Source organism: Eremomyces bilateralis, assembly GCF_010015585.1.
Source record: "Eremomyces bilateralis CBS 781.70 unplaced genomic scaffold P152scaffold_45, whole genome shotgun sequence".
In the NCBI taxonomy this organism is placed as follows: Eukaryota; Fungi; Ascomycota; class Dothideomycetes; order Eremomycetales; family Eremomycetaceae; genus Eremomyces; species Eremomyces bilateralis.
Window position 1 is genome coordinate 12,242 of NW_022985111.1, and position 22,810 is coordinate 35,051.

The following is a 22,810-nucleotide window of genomic DNA, read 5'->3' on the forward strand; positions in this document are numbered from 1 at the left end:
CGACGAAGAATCCATCGAGTCACTCCTGGCTATCTCTTCGTCCTTTCACCACCTCCGCTACCTGTCTTCGAATCCCCTTACGACCGAACCGACCATGGCGGACCTTAATTCTTGGGAAGACGATAAAGACGCCCAGGATGATGCCAACCTTGCTCAGAGGACAGCGCAACAGCTCCAGATGAACGCTGGTCCTGGAGGGGCATATACGCCGAATGTTGGTGCAAATTCCTTTCAGCCAGGCGCCTCGTCTTTCCAGCCCCAAAATTATGGCCAATATGGTGGATACGCTGGTGGGCAATATCAGCAATCCTACGATCAAACCGGATATAGTGGGCAACAGCAACAATATGGACAATACCAACAGTACAATCAACAAGGCTATGGCGGCTATGGTGGGCAACCCCAAGCTGGGGTTTACGGCAACTACCAGGCGCCACCACCGCAGCAGGTCTCACAGCAAAGACAGACTCCGGTCATTGCAAAGAGACCAGCTGGCGAATCCGATCCCTCTGCCGCACCGAAATCACAAGAGAAACCTGCCTCGGGTGCACCCCCTAAGGCCAAGGTGTTGTCTGTGACTGGAGACACTTCCGCCCCTCCTAAAGCTAAGGTTCTCTCTATTACCGGTGATACCAAGACTCCAAAGGTTGAAAAGGCTGGACAAACGAAAGTTTTGACTTTGGGAACCACTGTCCCGCCAGCGTCTCAGTCATCGGCGAAGGAGAATGTCGACAAATCCGAACCTGCAGCCGGATCCAAAGTCACGGCGGCGAAGGCTCTGGAGAAGGCCGGCGAGGGTTCCTCCTCATCGCCAACTGCTGGCTCCGGGAAGTCTTCTCCCACGGGACGAAGCAGCCCAGGACGCAGCAGTCCTCAACGAGCAGAGGCCCGTCAAGCGGCTCGGGTAGCCGATGCAGTCCAGAAAGAGCAGGAGGACTTGATCGACGAAAATACCCTCAAAGAAATCTACGGAAAGGAGCACGTCAACGTGATTTTCCTGGGTCATGTCGATGCGGGGAAGAGCACTTTGGGCGGAAGCATCCTTGTCGCGACGGGAATGGTTGATGAGCGAACCCTGGACAAGTACCGAAGAGAGGCGAAAGAAGCAGGCCGAGAAACCTGGTACCTTTCGTGGGCCTTGGATCTGACCAAAGAGGAGCGCTTGAAGGGCAAAACGGTCGAGGTTGGGCGAGGGTTCTTCGAAACCGACAGGCGGCGCTATAGTATCCTCGATGCTCCTGGCCACAAAACCTTTGTTCCCAACATGATCGGAGGTGCTAGTCAGGCTGATGTAGGCGTACTGGTCATTTCGGCACGAAAGGGCGAATACGAGACCGGCTTTGAAAAGGGTGGGCAAACAAGAGAGCATGCCATGCTTGCGAAAACGCAGGGTGTCAACAAGCTCATCGTGGTTGTGAACAAGATGGACGATATTACCGTGGAGTGGAGTGAGGAAAGATATAAAAACATCCAATCGAAGCTCACGCCTTTCTTGAAAGGCGTCGGATACAATCCAAAAGGTGAGGATCGAACCGGCAATTATGTGAAACGTACTGACAGACGCAGATCTTATCTTCATGCCGGTCTCCGCACAAACAGGGTTGGGAGTGAAGCAACGCGTTACCAATGACAAATGCTCATGGTACGATGGGCCTTCATTGCTTGAAACGCTGGACAACATGAAAACCCTGGAACGCAAGCTCAACGCCCCATTCATGATGCCCATCGCCGCCAAGTATAAGGACATGGGCACCATGATTGAAGGCAAGATTGAGTCGGGAGTCATCAACAAATCCGGGAATTACCTGATGATGCCGAATCGAGAGAGTATCTCGATTTCCGCACTCTACGGTGAGACCGAAGAGGAGATTCCGCGATCCGCCTGCGGTGACCAGGTCCGGCTCCGGATTCGCGGCGCTGAAGAGGAAGACATCCTGCCCGGATTTGTCCTGTGCTCTCCGAAGCGACCGGTCCATTGCGTCAACGCGTTCGAGGCGCAGATCGTCCTGCTGGATCTGAAGTCGATCTTGTCCGCCGGGTACAACTGCGTCATGCACGTGCACGCGGCGACGGAAGAGGTCACGTTCACCGCCCTCCTGCACAAATTGGAGAAAGGCACGGGACGCAAGAGCCGAAAGGCGCCCGGGTTCGCCACGAAGGGAATGAGCATCATCGCCCGATTGCAGATCACCGGCGCATCGGGCAATGTGTGCGTGGAGCGATTCGAGGATTATCCTCAGCTTGGACGGTTCACATTGAGGGATCAGGTTCGTGATTCGTGTTCTTCGTATCGGGTGTTTACTGACAATATCCAGGGACAAACCATCGCCATCGGGAAGATCACCAAGCTTATTACTGATGAGACCCCTGCGTAAATGACCGCTCATGTCCATGCATCAGAACCCCTCAATCCTTGAGATCAGGGGGACCTAAAACTCCTGGATAGGCGTTTGATCGAGGAATACACACCTCAAGAAAATGATAAGATGTTACAATTGATCCGATCCCTACATGTGATGCTAGTAGACATTTTAGAGAGATCGATGCAGCTAAGCAACCGCAAGTTATCTATTTGATATTGCAGATAGAAGACCGTCTGATGAGTATGTCTATGCACTTGCCCGTATCGAGAAATGTAGCTGTCCCTTTTCTCGTCAATGAGGCTTTTCCTGCCCAAGTGGCCACCAGGGCTAGAGGAGGCGTGGCAAGAAATGATCAACAGCAAAAGTACCTCGAACGCCGCGAGCTCTTCCGTCCGTCTCTGCTTGTTAACTCTCGTTGCCGGGATTTATACATGCAAAACCCACCAGGAGGGACCATTACCTGCACAGCCGCACCGGCCGCTTTCTTCTCAACTGTTAGGGACGCCTTTCCCTTTGGATATAACGGTTCAAACGTTACTCCCGGCGGCTTGCTACCTCCATTGACACGAACCCAGGCCGACTGCTCTGAGTCTCCGTCCGTGTTGATCGCACAGAGGATCTCCACATCGTCGAAAATCCGCGACCACGCTACGACCGATCGCATGGGGCCACGGGGGTATTTGACCGGGTAGCCGAACGCAGCCCCGTCTCTCGAGATCTTACGCAGATACTGCCGCCCCCGTCTCAACGCCAGCTCCGTTTTCCGAATCTCAGCAATTTCCGCGATCGCCCGATACACCGCGAACTCCTCGTTGAAGAAGTGCCGATCCCTCGACCGGAACGCGCCGAAACCGCCGCCGAACATGGCCTCGCGAATATAGCGGTCGTCGCTGCCGGTCCCGTCGAAGCACTGCTCGCTACCGTAGTAGATGCAGGGAATGCCCACAGTGCACAGGTTCATGGCTTCGGCGGCGAGGATGGTCTTCTTGCCGTCGCCGCAACAGTAGCGGGATTTTTGGGACGGGTTCCAGACTTGGTCGTGGTCGTCCACCATGCAGACGATCGTGTCGCGGAACCAGGCGTGCGCGCCTCGATTCATATAGGCGGAGTTGGTGAACATGCCGAAGTACCCTTTAGGGGATACCAATCCCCGTGGTAGCTTCCAGAGCTGCTCTTGGATACCGCCGACGCCTAACGCTGCGTCGATGCCGGTAGTTTCAACGGTCTCAAATACCCGGTCTCCGAGGATTTCACCTATCAGGATAAAGTTGTCTTTGCCTAGACTTTGTGCGAACTCGTGGATTCGAGTGGCGAAGTACCGTGTTGGTCCATCGCCCATATGCTTGACGGTATCAATTCGGAATCCGTCCACATCCGCATATGCCATCCAGAACTGGTACACTTCGACCAATGCCAGCAACGCCGGCGTGGGAGCGAATCCTTCCAGTTGGTGTTGTCCAAGGTTGATGTCCTTTAAATCGAAGAAATCGCCATCGACACATTGTGGATATTCATCCCAACCATCCGAGCGAATGGAGCCCTTTCTCGTGAAGCAGTTCTTCGATTGCAGCTCGGATGGCCACACCGCACCGTCGGGATACGCTGACAGATGTGCAGCAACGGCATCCGGATCCATGTCGATGTTCGGGACTCTCTGAGCGTCGAAGAACCCTTCCACAGGGAACTCTTCCCCGGTGTATTCTTTCGCGCCACCTTGATATTCCCACACATTCCCCGCGTGATTCAAGATGATGTCTAACAGCACATATATTCCCATCTCATGCGCTTCCCGGACCAGCTCCCGCAGATCTTCACGAGTGCCGAATCGAGGGTCGATGTTGAGAAAGTCTTGCACGCCATATCCGTGATACGTCTCTAAACCGGCAACCTGCTTGAAAATGGGTCCGACCCAAATGGCCCCGATCCCTAACCGTTTCAAGTAGCCGAGTTTGGTTCTCATACCGGTGATAGTGCCGCCAGCGAAGCGAACACCGGCCTCCTGCCACAGTGCCTCGTCTTGGGGGTTTCGGACCGCATTCCCGGCATCCGAAGGTTGAAACAGAGGAGTTTGACTGGTGGATTCAAATTGGCTAGATGAGGAGTGATATCCTCGCTCATTGCCATCGGAGAATCGATCTGGGAGAAGGAAATAAAGAACCTGGTCCTCCCAGTTGGACGGCGAAGGATGGTATATTCTATCGTTGCGTCGGCTTGAAAGAAAGGCTTGGATTCTTGGGTCTGATAATGATCGAATAGAATCCATTCGTCCTTATTCAACAATAACAATCGTTCCGCCAGGTAGGAAAGTCGAACGAAACGCGGTTGTAAGGACGGTTAGAAACGGAGATCAAATCGCACATGCATGCCACTGAGCGATATGGGCCGGTCGAGAATATTAAAAATTGACGATGAATGAGAACGTGGAAAGAGACAAGACATTTTTATTAAAAGGACGATGGTTTATTTGTTTTCTTTCATTGTTAACTAATGATAATAGGACATGTTAGCTGAGACATGACAGAGGGTGATCACTTGGCCCTCTCCGGTCAGCTCTCAGCTGGCGTTCGTTAGCCCGTGTCTGAGCTTCATCCCAAGAAACGAACGTTTAAAAATTGTATTTAATTTACCACTGGGCACGAGAACGCATCTTCGGCACCTTGAAGACCAGTTCGGCTCATGCCATCTGTCAGGTTCCTCGAAAGTCTGAAGCACGAGGACATCGAGCATCATGCGTGATGCTTGGGAATTCTGATACTCGGATGTCAAAGGACCTGGTGCTGCAACCATGATCTCCGCCATGGATCTGGGCACAGGGAGCCCGACTTACCGTCCCTCCGCAAAAGTTTCCGTTAAACTGGCATTTCGACCGCCAAGGTTGTAGAGATAGAGGGTTTGTTATTTGTAAAACCATCAGTCTTGGAGAGAAAGGCCGGTTTAACGGAGATTTTTGCGGAGGATTCTAAAGGCAATCATGCTTACAACTTCACAGGTGCGTACCTAATCCATATTATGTTATGTTCGATGAATTCCTCCAGAGTCCAGACATGGAGCTTCGAAAGGTCAGGATATGTCACCCTGATGAGAACAATCAACCCGATCTAGACTCGTTGCAGCGGACGGAATAATTAGGGCGTCCCTTGCTGTGGATGCTCCAAACCCCCATCCAAGGTCAAGGCATTTGGCAATCAGCTCTTTGATGATATTATTAAACACCCTCTGTGGCTGCATCACGACCACCATGATTCGTCGAACGCTCCGGTCCACAGAGGAGACCTCGTATTTCAAGGCTCAGCCCGGTCCAAACTTCGCATTCGGTCATAGCTTTTCGTATTTCATACTTCCAAGTCGTTCATTCTGCATATCATGGACAGAGTTTTGTATTGAGAACTTGAACGGGACATTCAACCCCTCATTTGACATAATTATGCCAGTCCGAAAAAGCAGAACCGGAATGGCCCCAGCGGACTAACGCATGAAAATGTCAACCAAAGCCCATCTCTAATACGAGTTCTCGAAGGAAATGCAAGATGGGAAGTATCCAGTTCCCTGACGCCCAACCGCCGTACGGTTTTGATGGCGACCCCGACATTTATGGTCTCGGGATCCGCGTCGGCTACTACACCCAGATCCTCTCCGTCTGGGTCGCCAACTACTGGGTGCCGCAAGAGGCCTCGTTCCTCCACTCGATCAACGTGATGTTCCTCGCCGCGATGCTGCTCGCGGTGGGTTTCCTGGCCAGCCGCATCCCCGATGTCTTCGCGGTGGAGGTGTTCCTGCTGATCAACATTAGCTTTTCCATGGCAATTTTCGGGACGGATGCGCGGTTCGTGCGGGGGGCGCTGCCGTGGGAAACGCGGGTGACGCATAAGGTCGTCGCGCAGTTGGTTGGTCTCGGACTTGGAGGCTACAATTTGTGGTTTTGGAATGTCGGCCTGCATCGGATGAAAGCGACGAATTCTATCTACGGGACCCAAGTGTTTTGGTACGCACAGGGCGACCTGTTCGGGGCGATCAAGATCGCGAACCAAGTCGTGGGCCCGCTCTACGCGCTTCTGACAATCTCTATCCTTATGATCACCGTCGTCAGCGGGTATCACAACTTCAGGCTCGACCGTTGTTGCACGGAAGAAGCGTTTACCGCGCTAGAAGAGAAGATGCTTGCTGAGCTATCAAACTACGGCGATTTCGTGGACGTGTCGATGAAGAGGAAAAAGCACGCACCTTCGATCCGCTCCTGTCTAAACTCTATCAAACACAGTTCGTCTGCCTGGGATGCCAAGGAACCAGAAGGGAACAAAGCCCAGTTCAGACACAGAGGGTCCCATTTGGAAGTCCATGGCGCATGCTGCCAGGGATCCACTCACTCAAAGGGGCTTTCCCGCGTGTCAATTGAAATCTCTAAGCCCGTTGATGGCATAAATCCTGACGAGATGGTATCAAAGCACCTTGCTGTCGACGCGAGCAAACCCGCGTCGTCCCTTTCCACGCCGAATCACAAATGTAAGCTCGACCATTCCAGGAAAGAATCATCGCACGTCTCAACGCAGTCTCCCACATCCGCCGTTCCAACGATTTACAGTCCTCAGGGGCTTTCCGCGCAAAGTCTGGCCGTCAACCAGCCGCCCCCTCATCCCGATGGAATCCCAACACTCCATGACATCCTCATCACAGATGTCTATCTCAGCGAGCAATTAGGTCCAGACAGACCGCTCCCACCGATGCTATACCGCGCCTTCCTCTCGCCCGCCTACTTCTTCTACCTCATCTTCCTCCTCCTCCTCCACCCAACCCACCTCCCCACCTTCCTCCACCTCCTCCTCTACCTCTACAACACGTCTCCCCCCACCCCCACCCTCCACAGGCAACAAATACTCATCCACCACCTTCTCACCCCCCTCCGCCTCCTTCCCCCCTCATCTGCCCTCCAATTCGCCACCCGCCTCCGCATGTCCGCCCAGCCGCCCCCACCACCTTGCCCTGCCGACTGGATCTACGACGCCGCCTCCACCATAGCCGTCTGCATCGTGCTGACCATCGGCACCGAGTTGACGCTGCAGTGGAATGAAATCCGGGGTGTGCATTCGATGGGGTCGGCGGGGCAGCTGGTGCCGTTTGTGTTGGGGGTAGGGGGGTTGGTAAAGGTGGTGTGGGCAGCGGTGACGAGGGGAAGGGGGCCGGGGGGGAGAAGGGGTGACGGGGGGTGTGAGTGGACCTGTGCGGAGGAGGGGAGGAGGGAGAGGTGGGTGGGTTGCGCGGAAGTGTATTTTCGGTGGAGGGCGGCAGTGGAGAATGGGAGACAGGGAGGGGCGGCGATGGAGAAGGTGGGGGATCCAGCTGCTGTTTGAGATGACTGAGTACAGTTGCAGCGGAAGGGTGTCCGACTGCCGCTTGGGGTAATGTTCAAATAATGAATGGGTCCAAGCGTTGAAGTGCCGAATGCACGATTATCAGGGCCACACTCCAAAAACTGGTTTAGTAGCCCTTTTTCACCACCTACAGCTTTCGGGCACTGGACGATCTGACTACGACTCTCACTTTCGGCCTAAAGTCAGGAATATGGATGAAAGAGATCGCATTTCAATTGCCTAAGAACAACTACATGCCAATAACGGGCGTACGATACCTGGGAGAACGACGACTATCGCGGTCTGGGTGGTCTCGCCTGGTCTCGCCTGGTCATATGGAGGATCAGCAGATCAGTCGACATACGCTAAGATGGCGGAGTTGCGATGCCTGCTGGGTGTGTAGGTTGTATCACTTGTGTGAGAACGCACTTGGGCATTGGGCCGTTGTAAAGCGCGGATAGGATATCCCTCTTTCGTCAACAATAATATGGGGTTCAAACAGGTACGGCTCCTTGGGCGGCGATAAATATGCGTAGACGTACGACGACGGGGTATTCCAGCACAATGATAATTCTGAAACGGCGCCCGACGACCGACGACCAGGAGAGTATTGAACGTAGCATGGCAAAGTATGATAAATTTAGCAATTTGTGGTACGCTCGCTGTATTCGGAATGAATGCTCACCTCCAGTCCACGACTGACAAGCCATCCCTCGTCAATTTCATCGGACGAAAATAAGCCCGTTTTTCGTGATTATGCCATGCCATGCCATGCCATGTGTGCCGTGTTAGACGATTCTGAAATATCCCAGCTATTAGCCTCTTCTCTTTGATGAGAATGAAAGAGACGAAGGGAGGTATGGAGATTCGCCCTGAAACTCGGTACGGCCAACTCGATACTCGGACTGCCATTAATAGACGGAACCGCCGTGTTGATGTGACGGGTTTAGTATTCGTCTTCGCCGTATTCGTGGATATGCCGACTCCTCGACGGATCCTTCCGCATCGCCTGTCCCGAGCCTGTGAATCCAACTATGCGGTCGTCAGCATCTCGTCCCCCGAAGTCAAAAGAACCACCACCACCTACCTCTCGCATTAACCCCCTCCCCCGTCCGAAACATACTCTCCTTCCTCTTCCCCTTCCCAAACTTCCCCTTCGCATTGAAATCCTGCCACTTCGACTTCGACGCCTCCAGCTCCTTCCGCGCCTTTACCTTCCTCGGCACCTTCGCCACCTTCTCCACCTCCTCCCCCCGTCCCCCCTCCCGCCTCGCCTCCTTCGCCAACTCCGGATCAATCGCCGCCGCCGCTGAGATGACGTTCGCGTTGTCCGCTGGTAGCGCCGCCTCCTCCGCCTTGCGCTTCCGTCCGGCGTGGGCCGTCGGTAGGGGTTTTAGCTCGTGTGCGCGCGCCGTTTCAGTGTTGTTGTAGGATTTGAAGACGACGGTGTACACGGGAGCGGCGGCGGAGCCGGTGATGGAGGTGATGCGCGCGGGGTAGAATTTGCGGTCGCCGGAGGTCCATTGGGCGAGGACGGGGTCGTTGACGGCGTAGGTGATGGCGGGAGAGGGCTGGTCGGTGGGGTGGGGGGTGTCTGGTTTTCGGTGGCTGACATCAGGGCCGGGGTCGCGGGTCCATTTGTCTTTGGAGGAGGGGGGTTTGGCGGGTTCGGAGGCGGCGGTGGCTTTTAGTTCGGCGACTTCGTCGCGTTGGAGGGCGAGGATTTGGTTGAGTTCGTCTTTTAGGGTATTGAGTTCGGCGCTTTCGGAGTCGCCTTGTAAGGCGGAGAGGACGGTTTCGAGCTGGGGTTTCAGAGGTCAGCGAGGGAGAGGGTGGATGGAGGGGGACCTACCTGTTCTTCATATTCTTTGATTTCGGCTTCACGGGTGGCGATTTGGGAAGCCATGTTTGTCGATAGGTTGATGGGGGTAGCTGAGGGGTGATTTCGTGCTTGAAGGGATTTGGATTGAACAGGGGGCAATGCGAAAGGGATTCACGGGTGGATGGTTGAGGTAAGATATCAGATGGACATGGAAGGACGAGTTGACGTCGTGAGTTTGGGATGGGGAGAATCAGGTGTTGCTGCCTTACAGTGCATTACAGCGCCTTGCAGCCTAACACGGTGTTTCCTCGGGGTACGAAATTGAGTTACGTTCCTTGGCATTCCTCCAACCATCAGCACCATCAGCGCCATTGCAGGCAGGCCCAATTCGCTCGAAAACAGCATAATATCAGAGTATACTCTTTTCATAATTAGGCGTGTTCGAGTCAAGGTTGTGGGAGCTGTACTTGGGGGGAATGCCAAGAAACGTAATTAACCCAATTTCGTCCCCCCCTCCTGAGATTTCATTTCAGTGTCAACACGAAGACATGACAGAATATTCCCACCACAAGCAATGGAATCGGAGATCGTTCATACACTCACACGTCACAGTTGCTACTCGTATGTATGATAAGAGGAATACAATACACCTGAAATCGTTTAAACCAGATGGATTCTGTACTCTCGCAAACTCCACTTACCTCAATACCTAAAGATCATGTCCCAACTGCTCACCATGGGCAGCGTCTTTGTTGTAGGGTCCTCTGTACTCCAGAGTCTAATCTGGTGGAGATGTCCAATCCAGGCAAATCGAAATATATATCAACTGGGAGGAAGATCAAGATACCACCGCTCGATGGAAAAGCCGGGTTCTGTCAAAGCTCATGGTCCGGGCTCTGGATAACTCTATACCACTCTACTGTCGTCTGTCGTCGCTCCGTGGGGGCTGAAAATGGTCCGCCTTGATCGCTAGCATTGCCCACTGTTGACTCTTTCACAGACGAAGGCGATCCCATTGCCTACGTTTTGTTGCGCATTGTCAACCCAAAAGACCGGTCGCGAAGCGTGGAATGAACGCAGAATGGAGTGTCGCTATGGAAGTGTAGGGTCGTTTGCCGCAAACTCGTGCGATAGGTCGGACGCGTTATCGCCGATATGGTCCGCGGAAGGGTCCAACGCCTTATATCCGGCGAAGGACGCAACATCTCTCATGAAACCTCTTCCTCACGGTTTTCAGCCGCTTTGAAACACCTGCAGATCTGAAGGTGAGAATAATGTTAATTCAAATGGTATGCAAAATCATAATCGAGTGGCAAAGAGGGTGAGATGAATATTAAGAAACCAAGAGTTCTCATCATGAGCGCAGCGAGTTACTTAATACGTAGTAGTAGTTAGTACATTGACTCCCGGACTTAACTTAAAACCGGCTCACAGGGCTGCACCAAGGCCGACCAAGACAGGCAAGAATAGCATGTCTCCCCACCGTTTTTCGCCACGGTGAGTCAAAACGACAACCTAAGGCTTTAAGCCTCACAGGGCGTGACATTGTGATTAGTTAGGCCCATCCGGCCATGGCATCGGCGTAACATGGGAGGGGTAGGATCCAATATAAAGAGAGCCAGAACATTCACGGGGGGACGATCGTCCGGCGGCGGCAGGCGCAACTCTCGCTGCTTCGACGAGAATTCGCTCATTTGCCAAACGGCTTATAAATCCCACCCCCTGGCCTCCAACCAATCATTACCCTAGAAAACACCTCTAGGACTCGGCACGTGCGGCATTCGCGGCCTTTGCGGCCTTTGCGCCTGAACTGGCCCTCCCATCCATCCATCCCACCACACCACCGCATCTCCATCTCCTCCAGTCCGTCCTCCTCACTCCTCCCTCATCGTCTCTCACCGAATCCCCCCAATCCGGAAGAAGAGTCTACGAGTTTCCATAGCTTTTCCTCATAAGCCCTAGTTTATGCACGACGGTCATCCACCTTCCTCAATTCTCCCACGATCCTTCATTTCTGCTGGAAGGACACCTTCCCAGCCCTGATCCACTCATTTTCTTCCCCCAAGTGCCAACCCAGCCCCCCTCTCGTCCATCGTCATCCGAATTTCAGTGATTTCACCCATCGCAATTCAGTCAAGTTGTTCATCCTCGACGCTGTCGTCTATCGCGATCTTCACTTTTCGGACGAGGTATGTAATTATCTAGATCTTCTTAGCTTCTCAATTTCGCCGCTGGTGTCCAGTCTCCTACAGATTCCCCGCTTTTGAACAGATAACGATCATTGCACCAGCCATCCCGATCTCTAATTCTCAACAATCCCACCGCTCCGCCTGTATCAATTCTCTTAAGCTTTCCGTCCAACCTCGTCTTGAATTTGCTTCCTGTGTCATAATTTTGCTTTGCTCCAGCAAAGTCATAAAAAGGCGTGTCGCCATCGGGACCAATACCCCTCCCATATTCGCCACCTGGAATCGGCGTCATCGGTCGACACCACTAACCCTACAATAGAACATAAAACACCAGCCCTACCGTTAGTGGTGAAGTTCATCATCGAACCCAACGATCGATATCCACCGTCAACCGGTGAGCAACATCGTTAGACCTGACCAAGAAACATCCGTCATGGCCCGTAACGCCAACGACCGTACCTCATTCCAACCTCCAATGTACCTCTCACCGAACCAGCAAGATGCATTTCTTGCCTCCCTCGCCTCAAACCAGAAGAGTGCGGGACTTGGCCTTCAGAACCAGAATCAGCGCCTGGACCCCATGCAATTCAATTTCGATGGAGGGTTCGATCAACCACTCTTTCCGACCGATGCCTTGGACCAGACTACTTCATTTGGAGGAGATCAAGTAAACGACTTCGATGCCTTCGAGGATAGCCCGTATCTCGACGTTATCGATGGAACAGAGGGAAGCTACGATTTCGATATCCCCGAAGGGGGTCCGGCAATGTTCGGCGCCCTCCCGGGAGATGACTCTCCAACTACGGGACTGTCTAATTCGGAAAGTCCTCAACCGGAGGGCCACTACTCGGATAAGAGGAAGAATAGCGAGGACGCGGAAGAACCTGACGAAGCGAAGCGACGAGAAAGCGACGACAAGGTATCCAAGAAACCGGGAAGGAAGCCGCTGACTACAGAACCCACAACGGTATGTAGAGCGTTCAACCAGCTCGAATGCGTACTGATGATTGGAATAGAAGCGCAAAGCCCAGAATCGAGCCGCGCAACGAGCGTTCCGTGAACGGAAGGAAAAGCATCTTCGAGACCTGGAAACCAAGGTGAACGAGCTAGAGCAGGTGTCCGAATCCACCAACCACGAGAACGGTTTGCTCCGTGCCCAAGTTACCCGCTTACAGACTGAGTTGCGAGAATACCGAAAGCGGCTCTCTCTCAATGCCAGCGGGCTGGGTGCATCGCCTCCGCTCCGTGGTGGACTAACCGCCTTGTCTACTAGCAATGGTGCGTCATCCGACAACACCTTCAGCTTCGACTTCCCCAGGTTCGGTGCCTTGCCGGCCGGTCCGCAGCTCTTCCTCAAAGACAATGAAAAAGCGAGATCGACGTCATCTTCCTTGAATGGACGTCGCGTTTCGGATCATGCATCGGGCGCGCCGTCGCGGTCCGGCAGTACTGGAAGTATGAGCCCCGAGAGCCAAACATCTCCGGCTCAAAATAGCACAAGCACCAAGGGGACGAGCCGAACCAGCGCCGATAGCGTTGCCGATCCATCCCGCGTCTTCCAATTCAACAGCTCGGGATCCAACTCGGCGTCCCCTTCTTCTTCTTCACTCTCTCAATTCGGCCCCAACTCCTCCTGCGGCACCTCCCCGGAACCAAGCCACAACTCCCCGGAAAAGAACTTAGACAAGGTCAACGGCCAAGGGTACATCTGCCACGGCGGCTCCGAAGGTGAGGTCACCTTCTGCGAGCAACTCAACATGGCCTGCGGCAACCCACGCAACCCTGTTCCCCGATCGATGTCCCAATCTAACGCGTCCGCAAAACCCACAGACCTCTCACCCAACCCCACCTCCTCCGCCCGCACCACCCACGTCAACGTCAACGGCATCGACTGGCTCGCCGACCAGAACGGCGGCCAATTCGACCCCCTCCTCTTTGGCGAGTACCGCGAGAGCCAGGCCGCCGTCGTCGGCGACGGTGACTTCACCGGCGGCTTCTTCAACGATGCCTTCCCCATCGATCTCAGCAGTCCTTTCGGCACCACCGGCATCACCCCCGGCCTCCAGTCCGCCACCAAACGCAACCCCATGGAGGAAATCGACGCCCTCAACAACGCCGACGACGACGACGAGGTCGTCCCCGGCGAGGACAGGAGCAAGATGCTCAGCTGCCACTCCATCTGGTGCGTCCCCTCCCATCTCCCCCCTCTCCTCATCATTCATACTAACCCACCTCCCAGGGACAAATTGCAAGACCGCCCCGACTTCAAGGAGGGCAGCTTCGACATCGACGGGCTGTGCACAGAGCTCCGCGCCAAGGCGCGCTGTTCGGAGAGCGGGGTCGTGGTCGATCAGAAGGATGTGGATGCGGCGTTGCAGCGGTTTCCAGCAAAGAGTCCGGAGCCGTGATGTGTTGGCTAGCGGGATGATATTTTCGAAAAGTAATTTGGCGACGTCGTGATCATGAGATATCTTCACTTATCCAGGACAGGCTATAATGGAGGAGGCGCTAGGACCGGCGTTGAGGGACATCTGATTGACACCCACGGATTTTTATGTACACGTAAACGCACCGGGTGCAAGATAACACATATATGAGGGATCGAGAATTCATATGATTGGATGATAGGATTGGATGGATTTGGAGTAGATGCTGGCGTTGATAGAATGGCAGATCTCCCCTCTGTTTTTTATTGGGCTCCCATCGTCCTGGGAACGCCATGGAGAATTCCAGACTACGATCATCCACTCGCCTCGTCCTAGTCCTAGACGCCGCCATTAGACATTGAAAACCACGAAATCACACTGTTGCTGTTAGGAGGCCGCTCTCTCTGTGCGCATGAACCATAGATCAACATATTACAGCCGCGTCGTAGATGCGTTGTAAATACTCAACCCGCCCAGTTCTCAAACCGCACCATTCCCTTCCCCCTCCCCGCTCCCCCGATCCAAATACCGCAAATACCCAAACACCACCACCTCCTTCGCATCCCAACCACCCCCCAACTGCCCTTCCGCCGCCACCGCCGCCGCCCGCGCCGCCTCCACACCCCCACCCTCACCACTAAACACCCGATGCTTCCGCCGACACAGCTCGCGCGTCGCGGTGTTCCAGTCGTTCCCGTCGGCGCGCACGGGGATGGCGCCGCTGTCGAAGAGGGCGAGAAGGTCGGCGAGGAGGGCGGTCGCGTCAGTGGCGGTGGCGGAGACGGAGCAGAGTTCGTCGATGGTGAGTGCGGCGTGGGCGATGCAGTGGTGGTGGAGGGGGGAAGATGGGGTTGGTACGGACGGATCGGACGGGGTGAGGATTTCGACGATGCGGCGGGCGGAGGCGAGGAGGGGGGGGGGGGGGGGGGGGGGGGGGGGGGGGGGTGGGGCGCGGGGGCGAAGCGGAGGAGGAGGAGTTGGAGGTGGTGATAGAGGAGTTCGAGGTGGGGGATGGTGGGGAGGAGGTCGGCAGCGAGGTCGCGGAAGAGGGAGAGGGTGGCGTTGGTGAAGCCGGTGAGGATGAGGGTGGCGGGGCTGGAGGGGTCAAGGTGCGCGAGGAGGGGGTCGCGGGGGAGGAGGCTGCATGCTTTGACTGTTTTGACGAGGTCGCCGAGGATGAGCGCTGATCCTAATGTCGGGTTAATACAGTTCGCCGGTATAATCATGATGGGACGTACTTTTCAGGAAGTGGAGCTCTGGGCCCAAGATGGCTGCATCCTCGTGCATAGTAGACATCCCATAGTCCGGTAGAAGAGCCGACTGGCAGAGCGAGATCGCATGCCATTGATCGAGAACGTAGATGGTGTAAAAAATGCGTCGAGCCAGCCGTTCGTCCGTATCCTGCGACAAATCCCCATCGAGAATCGTAGCCCTCCCACGCGGCTCTTCAAGACGCAAGTGCTTCGACTGCCCAATCGCCCTCGCGAGCCACTCGCTGCGCGACGTCACGGTATGTTTATCATGCAGCGTCTGGTTCTCCGACGCGAGGTGCATCAGCACCAGCGCCTGCACGTAGACCAAACTGTTGTGGAACGCGGCGTTGATCGGGTCCTCGTAGTGCCAGAACTGGAGGAGCTTGCTGACGGTTTGGAATTGCTCGCGGAACTCGGCGTCTTGCGGGAGTTTCGAGCCGGGGCACGAGCGGATGAAGCATTCAAGGGCGAGGGTGAATGCGCGGCGGAGGGTTGGGCGGCAGAGGGTTAGGCGTTGGCGAAGTTGGACGATGGATTTCGGGAGGAAGGGAAGCTGCTGGTGCATGCGCTCATAGTAGCTGTAGGGTGTTAGCACTATAGCACGAGTCTCCATGATCAACTTACTCGGAAACAATGGTGTAGTTCCATTCCGGCAGTCCCAAATCCTGAGTAAGGTCCATATTGAACCAATCATCGTCATCATCTTGCTGCGGTTGGGCGTCCCGCGCCCCATCCTGGGGACCTGCCGATGGCAATCGGAAGCCATCTTGCTGAGCCAAAGCAAGGTCATGGATCCCTTGGGAAGCCGAGTACGTGCGCTTGCGAGGGTTCGTCGGGGTCGATTCCGTCCCGCTTTCTCCATTGAAGTTTGCCAAGTTCTGGACGTACGAGAAGTCGGTATCGTGTGCGTTCGGTTGGCTGTTGAAAGGATTCAAGGATTGCTCAAGGCTTTGTACTCGGTCGGCGAGTTCTTTGATATATCTAATGATTTGTTAGATAGTGCTAACAACTCATGCTCCGGGAACTTACCCTTTGCTTGGTCCCCGTTTGAGTTGCTGTCTTGTAAACTGGCATCGAATCCCAGCTTTCTTGCAGTTCCTACACGCGTCCTGCTGATCCGGCGCAAGATCGCATTTGATCTAAATGATATCCATCAGCATCAACATCTCCTACCACATCATCACTCTTACCTTCTTCTGCCGACACCCATCACAGGCCCTCGACGCCTTCTGCCGCTTCCCCGGCCCCGACCCGATATCCGATACATCCGCCAACGAGTAATGATGCTGATGCTGATACGGCGGCAGCGGCTCTGTAAGTACATCGCTCTGATTCGGCGGCTGCGTTGGCGTTTGCACGCGCGGGACGTGGTGCGCCTGGTCTTCCTGGTTCCGGGCGATCAGCGGCGCGGTCGCGCGCTGCAGTTCGGCGGAGAGTTCCATGTCGGCGCGGATCTCATTCGCGGCGGCAGAGGCGCCATTGTGGCTGTAGAACGGCGCGGCGCCGGTGGTGACTTGGGCGGCGTCGGGGGATGGGTAGGATTGAGGGTTGGACATGGTCGTGAATTCTGGGTTAACTGCGCTTATTCCAGAACGCGCATGTTACCGCGCAGCTGTCTGGAGATTGAGCTCTTGGGTTAACGAGGGAGAGAGTACGGAATAGATATTAGTAAGGAAACCGCAAGCGTTCCTCGTCGAAGAGGTGGAGGATTGTGGCGAGCGTGGTAGGTATGATGTGTATGATTGAGCTGATCGCACAGTAGAAGTAGACGTCAATACCGAAAACAGAAGAGAACAGTAGAACCGTGCGCATATGTTTCACTGTCCACTGGATTTACGTGTAAATAGAAGCGATGGTAGGGAATGCGCTAGCAACAGAAGACTCGATAAGGAAGAGCAAGAAGTGAAGAAGTTGCGCGACGGTGGGATTCGCTGAGGTCCCCTCACTCGTCTATAGATCACCCACCTCATGACCGTGACCGAATTACGCGGCCCGCACATTTTCATTCCCAATGGCCGAATTTGCTTCAATCCGGGATTGGAGATCGTCTGGGACGACGGAGAGGAAGTCTTTCCAGTTTACGGGTCACAGGCCATTGATTTCTTGAGATGTCGTTGTTTTCGGAGGAGTCGCGCCGAAGGCTCCGAAGTCTGGAAGAAAGGTAAATGCGAGATGCGAAGAGAGTGAGACGCCCCTTCAGAAAATCTCTCTGGTTGTTGTAGTATGCATGTGGTTCATGAGATCTCGCTTTCATTCTATATTAATCCATAAATGATTTGTCTAAAGTCCTCCGCGGATGTAGAATTTAGTGGTTCTATGACTCGATGTCTTTGAACTATGCCAATATGCAATATATCGCCGCGAAGTCGGCAAAAGATGTGGTAAACAGTCCTATACCTCGTTGTACAATCATGTCTAATAAAGTAACTATTAGGCGTCTCTAAGACATCTATATGTGATGATTTAACCTCATCGATGAATGGAAACACGTCCGGAGAGGTACCTGCCTCGAATGACATGAGCGAATAGCAAAAATCCATCAAAAAATATATCAAAAGCAGTGTCCGGGATTAATGTAGCTGACCTCTGTGTTCTTCTACGGAACCTATGCTATGCTACAGAGAAAATTTTGATCCCTGAAAGACAAGATGGGCCAGTACGAGTCTCTTGATGATGTGTAATTCAAGAGCTCAAACTGAATGTTGGATTGGGGCTGCTCTGCTCCAATGTGTGACTATACAGCCACATCCGAGTGAGGAGCTTGCAGAACGTTATGAAATCAAACAGGTGTTGGGAATAGATGAACTCCCAGGCATTCCGCCCCAAATAGGAGGTGAGGATCGCGAGGAAATGTGCGCTGGACTAGTCCCACTCATCTCCTCCAGACGCAGCAAGCACGCCTCCTCCAGACGCAGCAAGCACGCCGCCTCCAGACGCAGCACCAAAGTCATCTCCAGATATGGCAGCTGCACCAGCTCCAAACGCAGCACCTGTACCACTGGTCATGTCGAAGCCATTACCCGTCACCTCTGGAGCAGGTTGAGGGCAACGCCGATCGGTATGGCCGAACTCCTGGCAGCGACGGCACTGAACCTTGGACCAGTCGGTCGGCTTAGGGCATTGCCTCGAGTAGTGCCCAACTAACAGCAAGTCAGACATCAATCACAAAGGTTTGTCCAGCGGCGTCACTTACGTTCGTCACAGTTGCGACACTTCACGCGCTCCATGTTGACGGACTCGGGGCATTCCTTCGCCATATGGTCCTCGGAGCTAGTGCGGTCAGCATCAATTCGATGAAGGAGAAGGACGATACTCACTCGCAGTTGCGGCAACCCTTGGGGCCGCCTCCGCTAGGGCAGTCCTTGGCGAAATGCCCCATCGTGTTGCAGCGGCGGCACTCGACGTTTGCGGCAGAGCGTTCTTCGGTGCAGTCGGCGGCACGGTGACCTTCCTTATTGCAATTGCGGCAGACGTTTGGGTTGACGCGCGGCTTCTTGCAGTCTGGAGCCGACTGGTAAGAGTTTGCTTCAGAATGGTGGAAGCCGGAACAAACCTCGTGCACGGTGACCCTCCTCCTCGCAGATATAGCAAAATACCTTGGCCTGCTGGTGTTCGGGCTCCTCCCGCTCCTTCTTGCAGTACTTCGCCGGGTGGCCGAGTTCTTCTGCGGGTTAGCCGTTGGCTCCTCGGGGAGAGAGCGATGCCATACCTCCGCAATTGTGGCACTTGGTCACGCCGCGATCGACCACAAATCCGGAGTTCGGGAGCCGCTCGAGGTTCTCCTCGGGGGTCTTTGGCCAGACCTTCTTCGACTTCGGTCGGACGCAGTCGGCGCTGCGCTGGAACGTGAGGAGGTATTTGAGGTTGGAGCGACCGTCGGGACCGACGATGATGTTGGTGTCGCGAGTATTGAGCGTCCACATTCCCTTAGTAATGAGGAATGGTGGAATAGTGGATAGAACTCACGAGCGCGATCATGTAGATCTTTTTGTCCTTATTGCGAAGCTCCTTCTCGAACTCAACAAGGTCGAAGGGTTTACCCTCCTTCTTGAGAGCCACGGCGTACGACTTGAAGTACTAGATGCCAGTTAGTGCTAGGGGTCGTTAACGAAAGCGCCCACACTTGCCATCGAGAAGTCAGTGATGTCCGGGATATCCGCAGCCGTCATCATAAGCTCCCAAGCTTCAGAGCAGGTCTTCTCCGGTGCGTCATAGTCCAGGGGCCTATCCGCGGTGCAGTTGGTAGCCATATGCTCGCCCTTGCAGATGCGGCATTCTATCGGAGGCTTATCCGGGCAGTCCCTGGCCATATGGCCTTCCTGCTTGCAGCTAGATAACGATAATTCAGCGTAAACTTTCAACTTTGGTTGGAGTTGGACAGGACTAACACATGGCATTCCATGGGAGGCTTGGTAGGACATTCCTTAGCAATATGACCTTCCTCCTTGCAGCTAGGTAGTAAGTTATGTCAGTATAACCGTTCAATCTATTAAGATTTAGAGTAGCGCTCACAAGTGGCAAGACATGGCAGGCTTGTCGGGACAGTCGCGAGCGAAGTGGCCGGGTGCATGGCAGCTAGAAGATGTCAGTGATCAACGATGCTCTCAATTGATAACCGCCCAGTCATCACTCACTAGCGACAGCCCTCATCACCACCTTGGTCTCCGCCAGCACCACCGGCGAATCCGAAATCTACACCACCGCCAGTCATCCCGAAACCGCTACCTATAGTGTGTGAGTGAGTGAGTTCAAGAGTGATGGTGATAGGAGTGAGTGGGCGTCATCGGATGAAACGAACCATCCAAACCGCCGGTGGTGGGCTTGAAGCCACCGGCATTGCCATTGCCATTCCAGTTTTCTGCAGCGTCGCTAAGTTAGTAAACGTGCTGAAGTGAGGTGATGAGTTATGATATGAAGGTGTGTCGCCACAACGACAGGGATAACTCACCGGTACCGAATTCCATGCTGACTGAAGCGTGTCACGAAACTATTGTAGTAGAAAGCCGGAGGATGACGATGATATTTGGCTGCGCGGAACAATGCAAGTTTGCGAGGATCATTGGCAAACGAAGGGAAGAAGGATCGGATGGAGGGTGAGAGAGTGGAAGAAGTGGGAAGTTCATTTGTTGTTCTTTAAACTGAGGCGCGACTGGTATAGGAGAAGTGATAAACCACTAGGGAAAATAAGTGAATTCACTTCACATGCACAATCGTGGTGAGCTACATGAAAGAAACAAGGGCGTGAAGATGTGGAACGTCATAGAACGTGAAGTCAACACAAACGCCTTACCCCTAATAAGGCTATAGCATAGAAGCAAACCACTGGATCTAGGCAGGGAAGGTGATATTGCCGCTGCTCTGCTAAGTGAGAGAAAGACAACATCGTAACTGCGGATACAACATGAAGCATAAGCACTCAGTCATTGTATAGAGGATTATATGGCCTTTCCCCCCAAACACGCCAGAAACGGAAACTCTCCCGTCCCCGCACCCTCGTCTATTGGCTTCTTCAGCGTATGCGGCCGCTCCACCCGGACGTTCGAGAACCCCGCCGCCCGCATCAGTTCCTCAATCTCCTCTTTCACAATCCCATGCCGCTCCACCCCTTCCATCTTCGACTCCGGATGGAACTTGCGGGCCGCGGGTCCGAAATTCTCGAAGTCTAGGAAGATCGCCACGCCGCCGGGGGCGAGCACGCCGAACATCGTTTTCAAAAACGGCTGGAGTTCGGGGATGTGGTGAAGGAGGAGGTTCGAGATCAGCAGATCGAACCGCTTAGGCGCGCCGCCGTTTGAGTCGTCCTGGAGGGCGGGATCGTCTGGGTCGGTGATCAACGCGCAGACCGGTCGGATATTGCTCGACGCTTCCGGATTGGCGACGGACAGTTTCAGCTTCAGCGCTTCCACCATGCCGTGTGATAGGTCCACGGCGACCAGAGATTCCACATGGCGGGAAAAGGGGAGGGATAGCAGGCCGGTCCCGCACCCGAATTCGATGGCGGAGAGCTCTGACGATGGTCAGCGAGCTGGCGGTCAAGGGAAAGCACCAATGTAAAATCTACAGGCTCAGAAATCAAGGAGCGGGAGGGCATAAAGGCATCGTGGAAGTAGCGTGGTTGAACGATAAGCAGAACCAAACGCCCACCCGCCGAACAGGAACATCCGCAAGAAGTCAAGAAGCAACGTCGCTCACCTCGTCGATCGTCCTGTAACTGCGGACAATATTTTAAAATGGCCTCCAGCGCACGCTCGCTGGCCTCTTTGACCGTGGGATTCGTATCCCACTCCGCCGCCTCCTTATCAAACCGACTTTCGGCCATCACAGCATATATTGTCCGATTGCGGGGATGCGGGAAGCGTGGGGACGAGGCCTGCGCGTCGATGTTCGTTACCGTGTCGTCGGCGCCGGTGAAGGTCGATGCCGATGAAGATCGATGGAGCCTGAGGTTGATGGAGAACTGGTGAGGAATGCAGGATTTTGTGATATTACCGGCAATTACCGACCTACCGGGTGGAATGTCGTTCGGTCGTTCACGAATCCGCCCATCACATCGTCATCGCGAAGCTAAGGACTAAGTTTACGCGGCTAAAAATCTTCCGGGTGGCGGTCCAAAGGTGAAACTAGACAGCACAGCCTGGTGCGACTCGAAGTCGAGAACTCTCAACTAAAGAATCAGGAATTCGGAGTCGAGATGCAGGGACATCGATGCACCACAGGTGTGGCTGGTACAACTGTCAAGAAATCTGGCAGCGCAACCATGAACCATGATTTATTGTCCATCGACCAACCCCTCTGTGGACCATTCCGGAGAATTGATGCGTGAATCGGTCCGGCTCACTGGGCGGGAGTTAGCCAAGCTTCAAGTTCTAAGTTCCAAGGTATCCGATGCGCCGGCCAAGGGGCCAAGGGGGCCAAATAAGTTCCTTGGATAAAAAAGGCGGGGATACTTCGTAGGGCAGGACTATGCGTAGATCAGTCGAGTTTGACTGAGCCTCCAGCTGACGACGTTTCTCTGACATGAGGGGTTGAAGACAAAGCTCCTGCATTCTAGGTCGACCATGTGGCTAATAGGATCGTACTGCAGCTACTATTATTGAGGGGCACGATAGTCACGACTCGCAAGGTAAGGCTCATTTACGCGGTACTCATGGTATACAAGATCTTGCTCCGCCTCGACGCGATGATGATGATTTAGAGGAGAAGAAGGGCGGACAGGATGCTGAGCCATCATTAGCGGACGGCATTCAGGTTCAGGACGCCTCTTTATGCATCCCCCTGGTATCTCGTAGTGCAGTACAGGTGTGTGTCAACAGGTCCGAAACTCCAGCTGCCTCCTTGACTCGAAGTAGCCGCCTTCAGCCACGTCTCCTTCCAGCCTCTGAGGCTTGGGTTGTTGTCCATGCTGACTGTTG

General features: G+C 54.2%; 8 protein-coding genes across 8 annotated transcripts; 4 read left to right on the top strand and 4 right to left on the bottom strand.

The window, feature by feature from the left end:
* Positions 1–94: 94 nt before the first annotated feature.
* Positions 95–2,375, top strand: P152DRAFT_453208 (eukaryotic peptide chain release factor GTP-binding subunit; the record flags this gene model as incomplete). Its single annotated transcript, XM_033678349.1, has 3 exons — positions 95–1,520; positions 1,561–2,267; positions 2,316–2,375. The coding sequence occupies 3 exons, from the start codon at positions 95–97 to the stop codon at positions 2,373–2,375; spliced, it is 2,193 nt and encodes a 730-aa protein (XP_033529643.1).
* Positions 2,376–2,545: 170 nt separating this feature from the next.
* P152DRAFT_258039 (alpha-amylase) lies at positions 2,546–4,847 on the bottom strand. Its single transcript, XM_033674766.1, has one exon. It carries the CDS (start codon positions 4,624–4,626, stop codon positions 2,716–2,718), a length of 1,911 nt encoding a protein of 636 aa, XP_033529644.1. The 5' UTR covers positions 4,627–4,847; the 3' UTR covers positions 2,546–2,715.
* Positions 4,848–5,746: 899 nt separating this feature from the next.
* Positions 5,747–8,119, top strand: P152DRAFT_258123 (uncharacterized protein). The gene has a single exon (XM_033674767.1). The coding sequence runs from the start codon at positions 5,891–5,893 to the stop codon at positions 7,706–7,708; it is 1,818 nt and encodes a 605-aa protein (XP_033529645.1). The 5' UTR covers positions 5,747–5,890; the 3' UTR covers positions 7,709–8,119.
* A 417-nt stretch (positions 8,120–8,536) lies between these two features.
* P152DRAFT_258258 (uncharacterized protein) lies at positions 8,537–9,906 on the bottom strand. The gene is made up of 4 exons (XM_033674768.1): positions 9,561–9,906; positions 8,978–9,510; positions 8,796–8,926; positions 8,537–8,740 (listed from the first exon to the last, which is right to left on the bottom strand). The coding sequence occupies exons 1-4, from the start codon at positions 9,612–9,614 to the stop codon at positions 8,655–8,657; spliced, it is 804 nt and encodes a 267-aa protein (XP_033529646.1). The 5' UTR covers positions 9,615–9,906; the 3' UTR covers positions 8,537–8,654.
* Positions 9,907–12,152: 2,246 nt separating this feature from the next.
* P152DRAFT_406265 (PAP1-domain-containing protein) lies at positions 12,153–14,127 on the top strand (the record flags this gene model as incomplete). The annotated part of the gene is made up of 3 exons (XM_033676864.1): positions 12,153–12,686; positions 12,736–13,901; positions 13,959–14,127. The coding sequence occupies 3 exons, from the start codon at positions 12,153–12,155 to the stop codon at positions 14,125–14,127; spliced, it is 1,869 nt and encodes a 622-aa protein (XP_033529647.1).
* A 498-nt stretch (positions 14,128–14,625) lies between these two features.
* On the bottom strand, positions 14,626–16,954 carry P152DRAFT_477671 (uncharacterized protein; the record flags this gene model as incomplete). The annotated part of the gene is made up of 6 exons (XM_033681601.1): positions 14,626–14,866; positions 14,929–15,334; positions 15,384–15,976; positions 16,023–16,379; positions 16,428–16,537; positions 16,589–16,954. The coding sequence occupies 6 exons, from the start codon at positions 16,952–16,954 to the stop codon at positions 14,626–14,628; spliced, it is 2,073 nt and encodes a 690-aa protein (XP_033529648.1).
* Positions 16,955–18,632: 1,678 nt separating this feature from the next.
* P152DRAFT_258594 (uncharacterized protein) lies at positions 18,633–19,370 on the top strand. The gene has a single exon (XM_033674769.1). The coding sequence runs from the start codon at positions 18,769–18,771 to the stop codon at positions 19,246–19,248; it is 480 nt and encodes a 159-aa protein (XP_033529649.1). The 5' UTR covers positions 18,633–18,768; the 3' UTR covers positions 19,249–19,370.
* A 1,463-nt stretch (positions 19,371–20,833) lies between these two features.
* Positions 20,834–21,717, bottom strand: P152DRAFT_406282 (S-adenosyl-L-methionine-dependent methyltransferase; the record flags this gene model as incomplete). The annotated part of the gene is made up of 2 exons (XM_033676865.1): positions 20,834–21,405; positions 21,591–21,717. 2 exons carry the CDS (start codon positions 21,715–21,717, stop codon positions 20,834–20,836), a joined length of 699 nt encoding a protein of 232 aa, XP_033529650.1.
* Positions 21,718–22,810: the final 1,093 nt, after the last annotated feature.

Coding starts and splice junctions, on each gene's coding strand:
- P152DRAFT_258594 (XM_033674769.1), top strand. CDS start 18,769: ATGCCCCATCGTGTTGCAGCGGCGGCACTCGACGTTTGCGGCAGAGCG.
- P152DRAFT_258039 (XM_033674766.1), bottom strand. CDS start 4,626: ATGGATTCTATTCGATCATTATCAGACCCAAGAATCCAAGCCTTTCTT.
- P152DRAFT_258258 (XM_033674768.1), bottom strand. CDS start 9,614: ATGGCTTCCCAAATCGCCACCCGTGAAGCCGAAATCAAAGAATATGAA. Junction 8,927..8,977: donor GAGTTGGCGAAGGAGGCGAG/GCGGGAGGGGGG, acceptor GAAGGTGCCGAG/GAAGGTAAAGGCGCGGAAGG. Junction 8,741..8,795: donor GGAGGGGGTTAATGCGAGAG/GTAGGTGGTGGT, acceptor ACGACCGCATAG/TTGGATTCACAGGCTCGGGA.
- P152DRAFT_258123 (XM_033674767.1), top strand. CDS start 5,891: ATGGGAAGTATCCAGTTCCCTGACGCCCAACCGCCGTACGGTTTTGAT.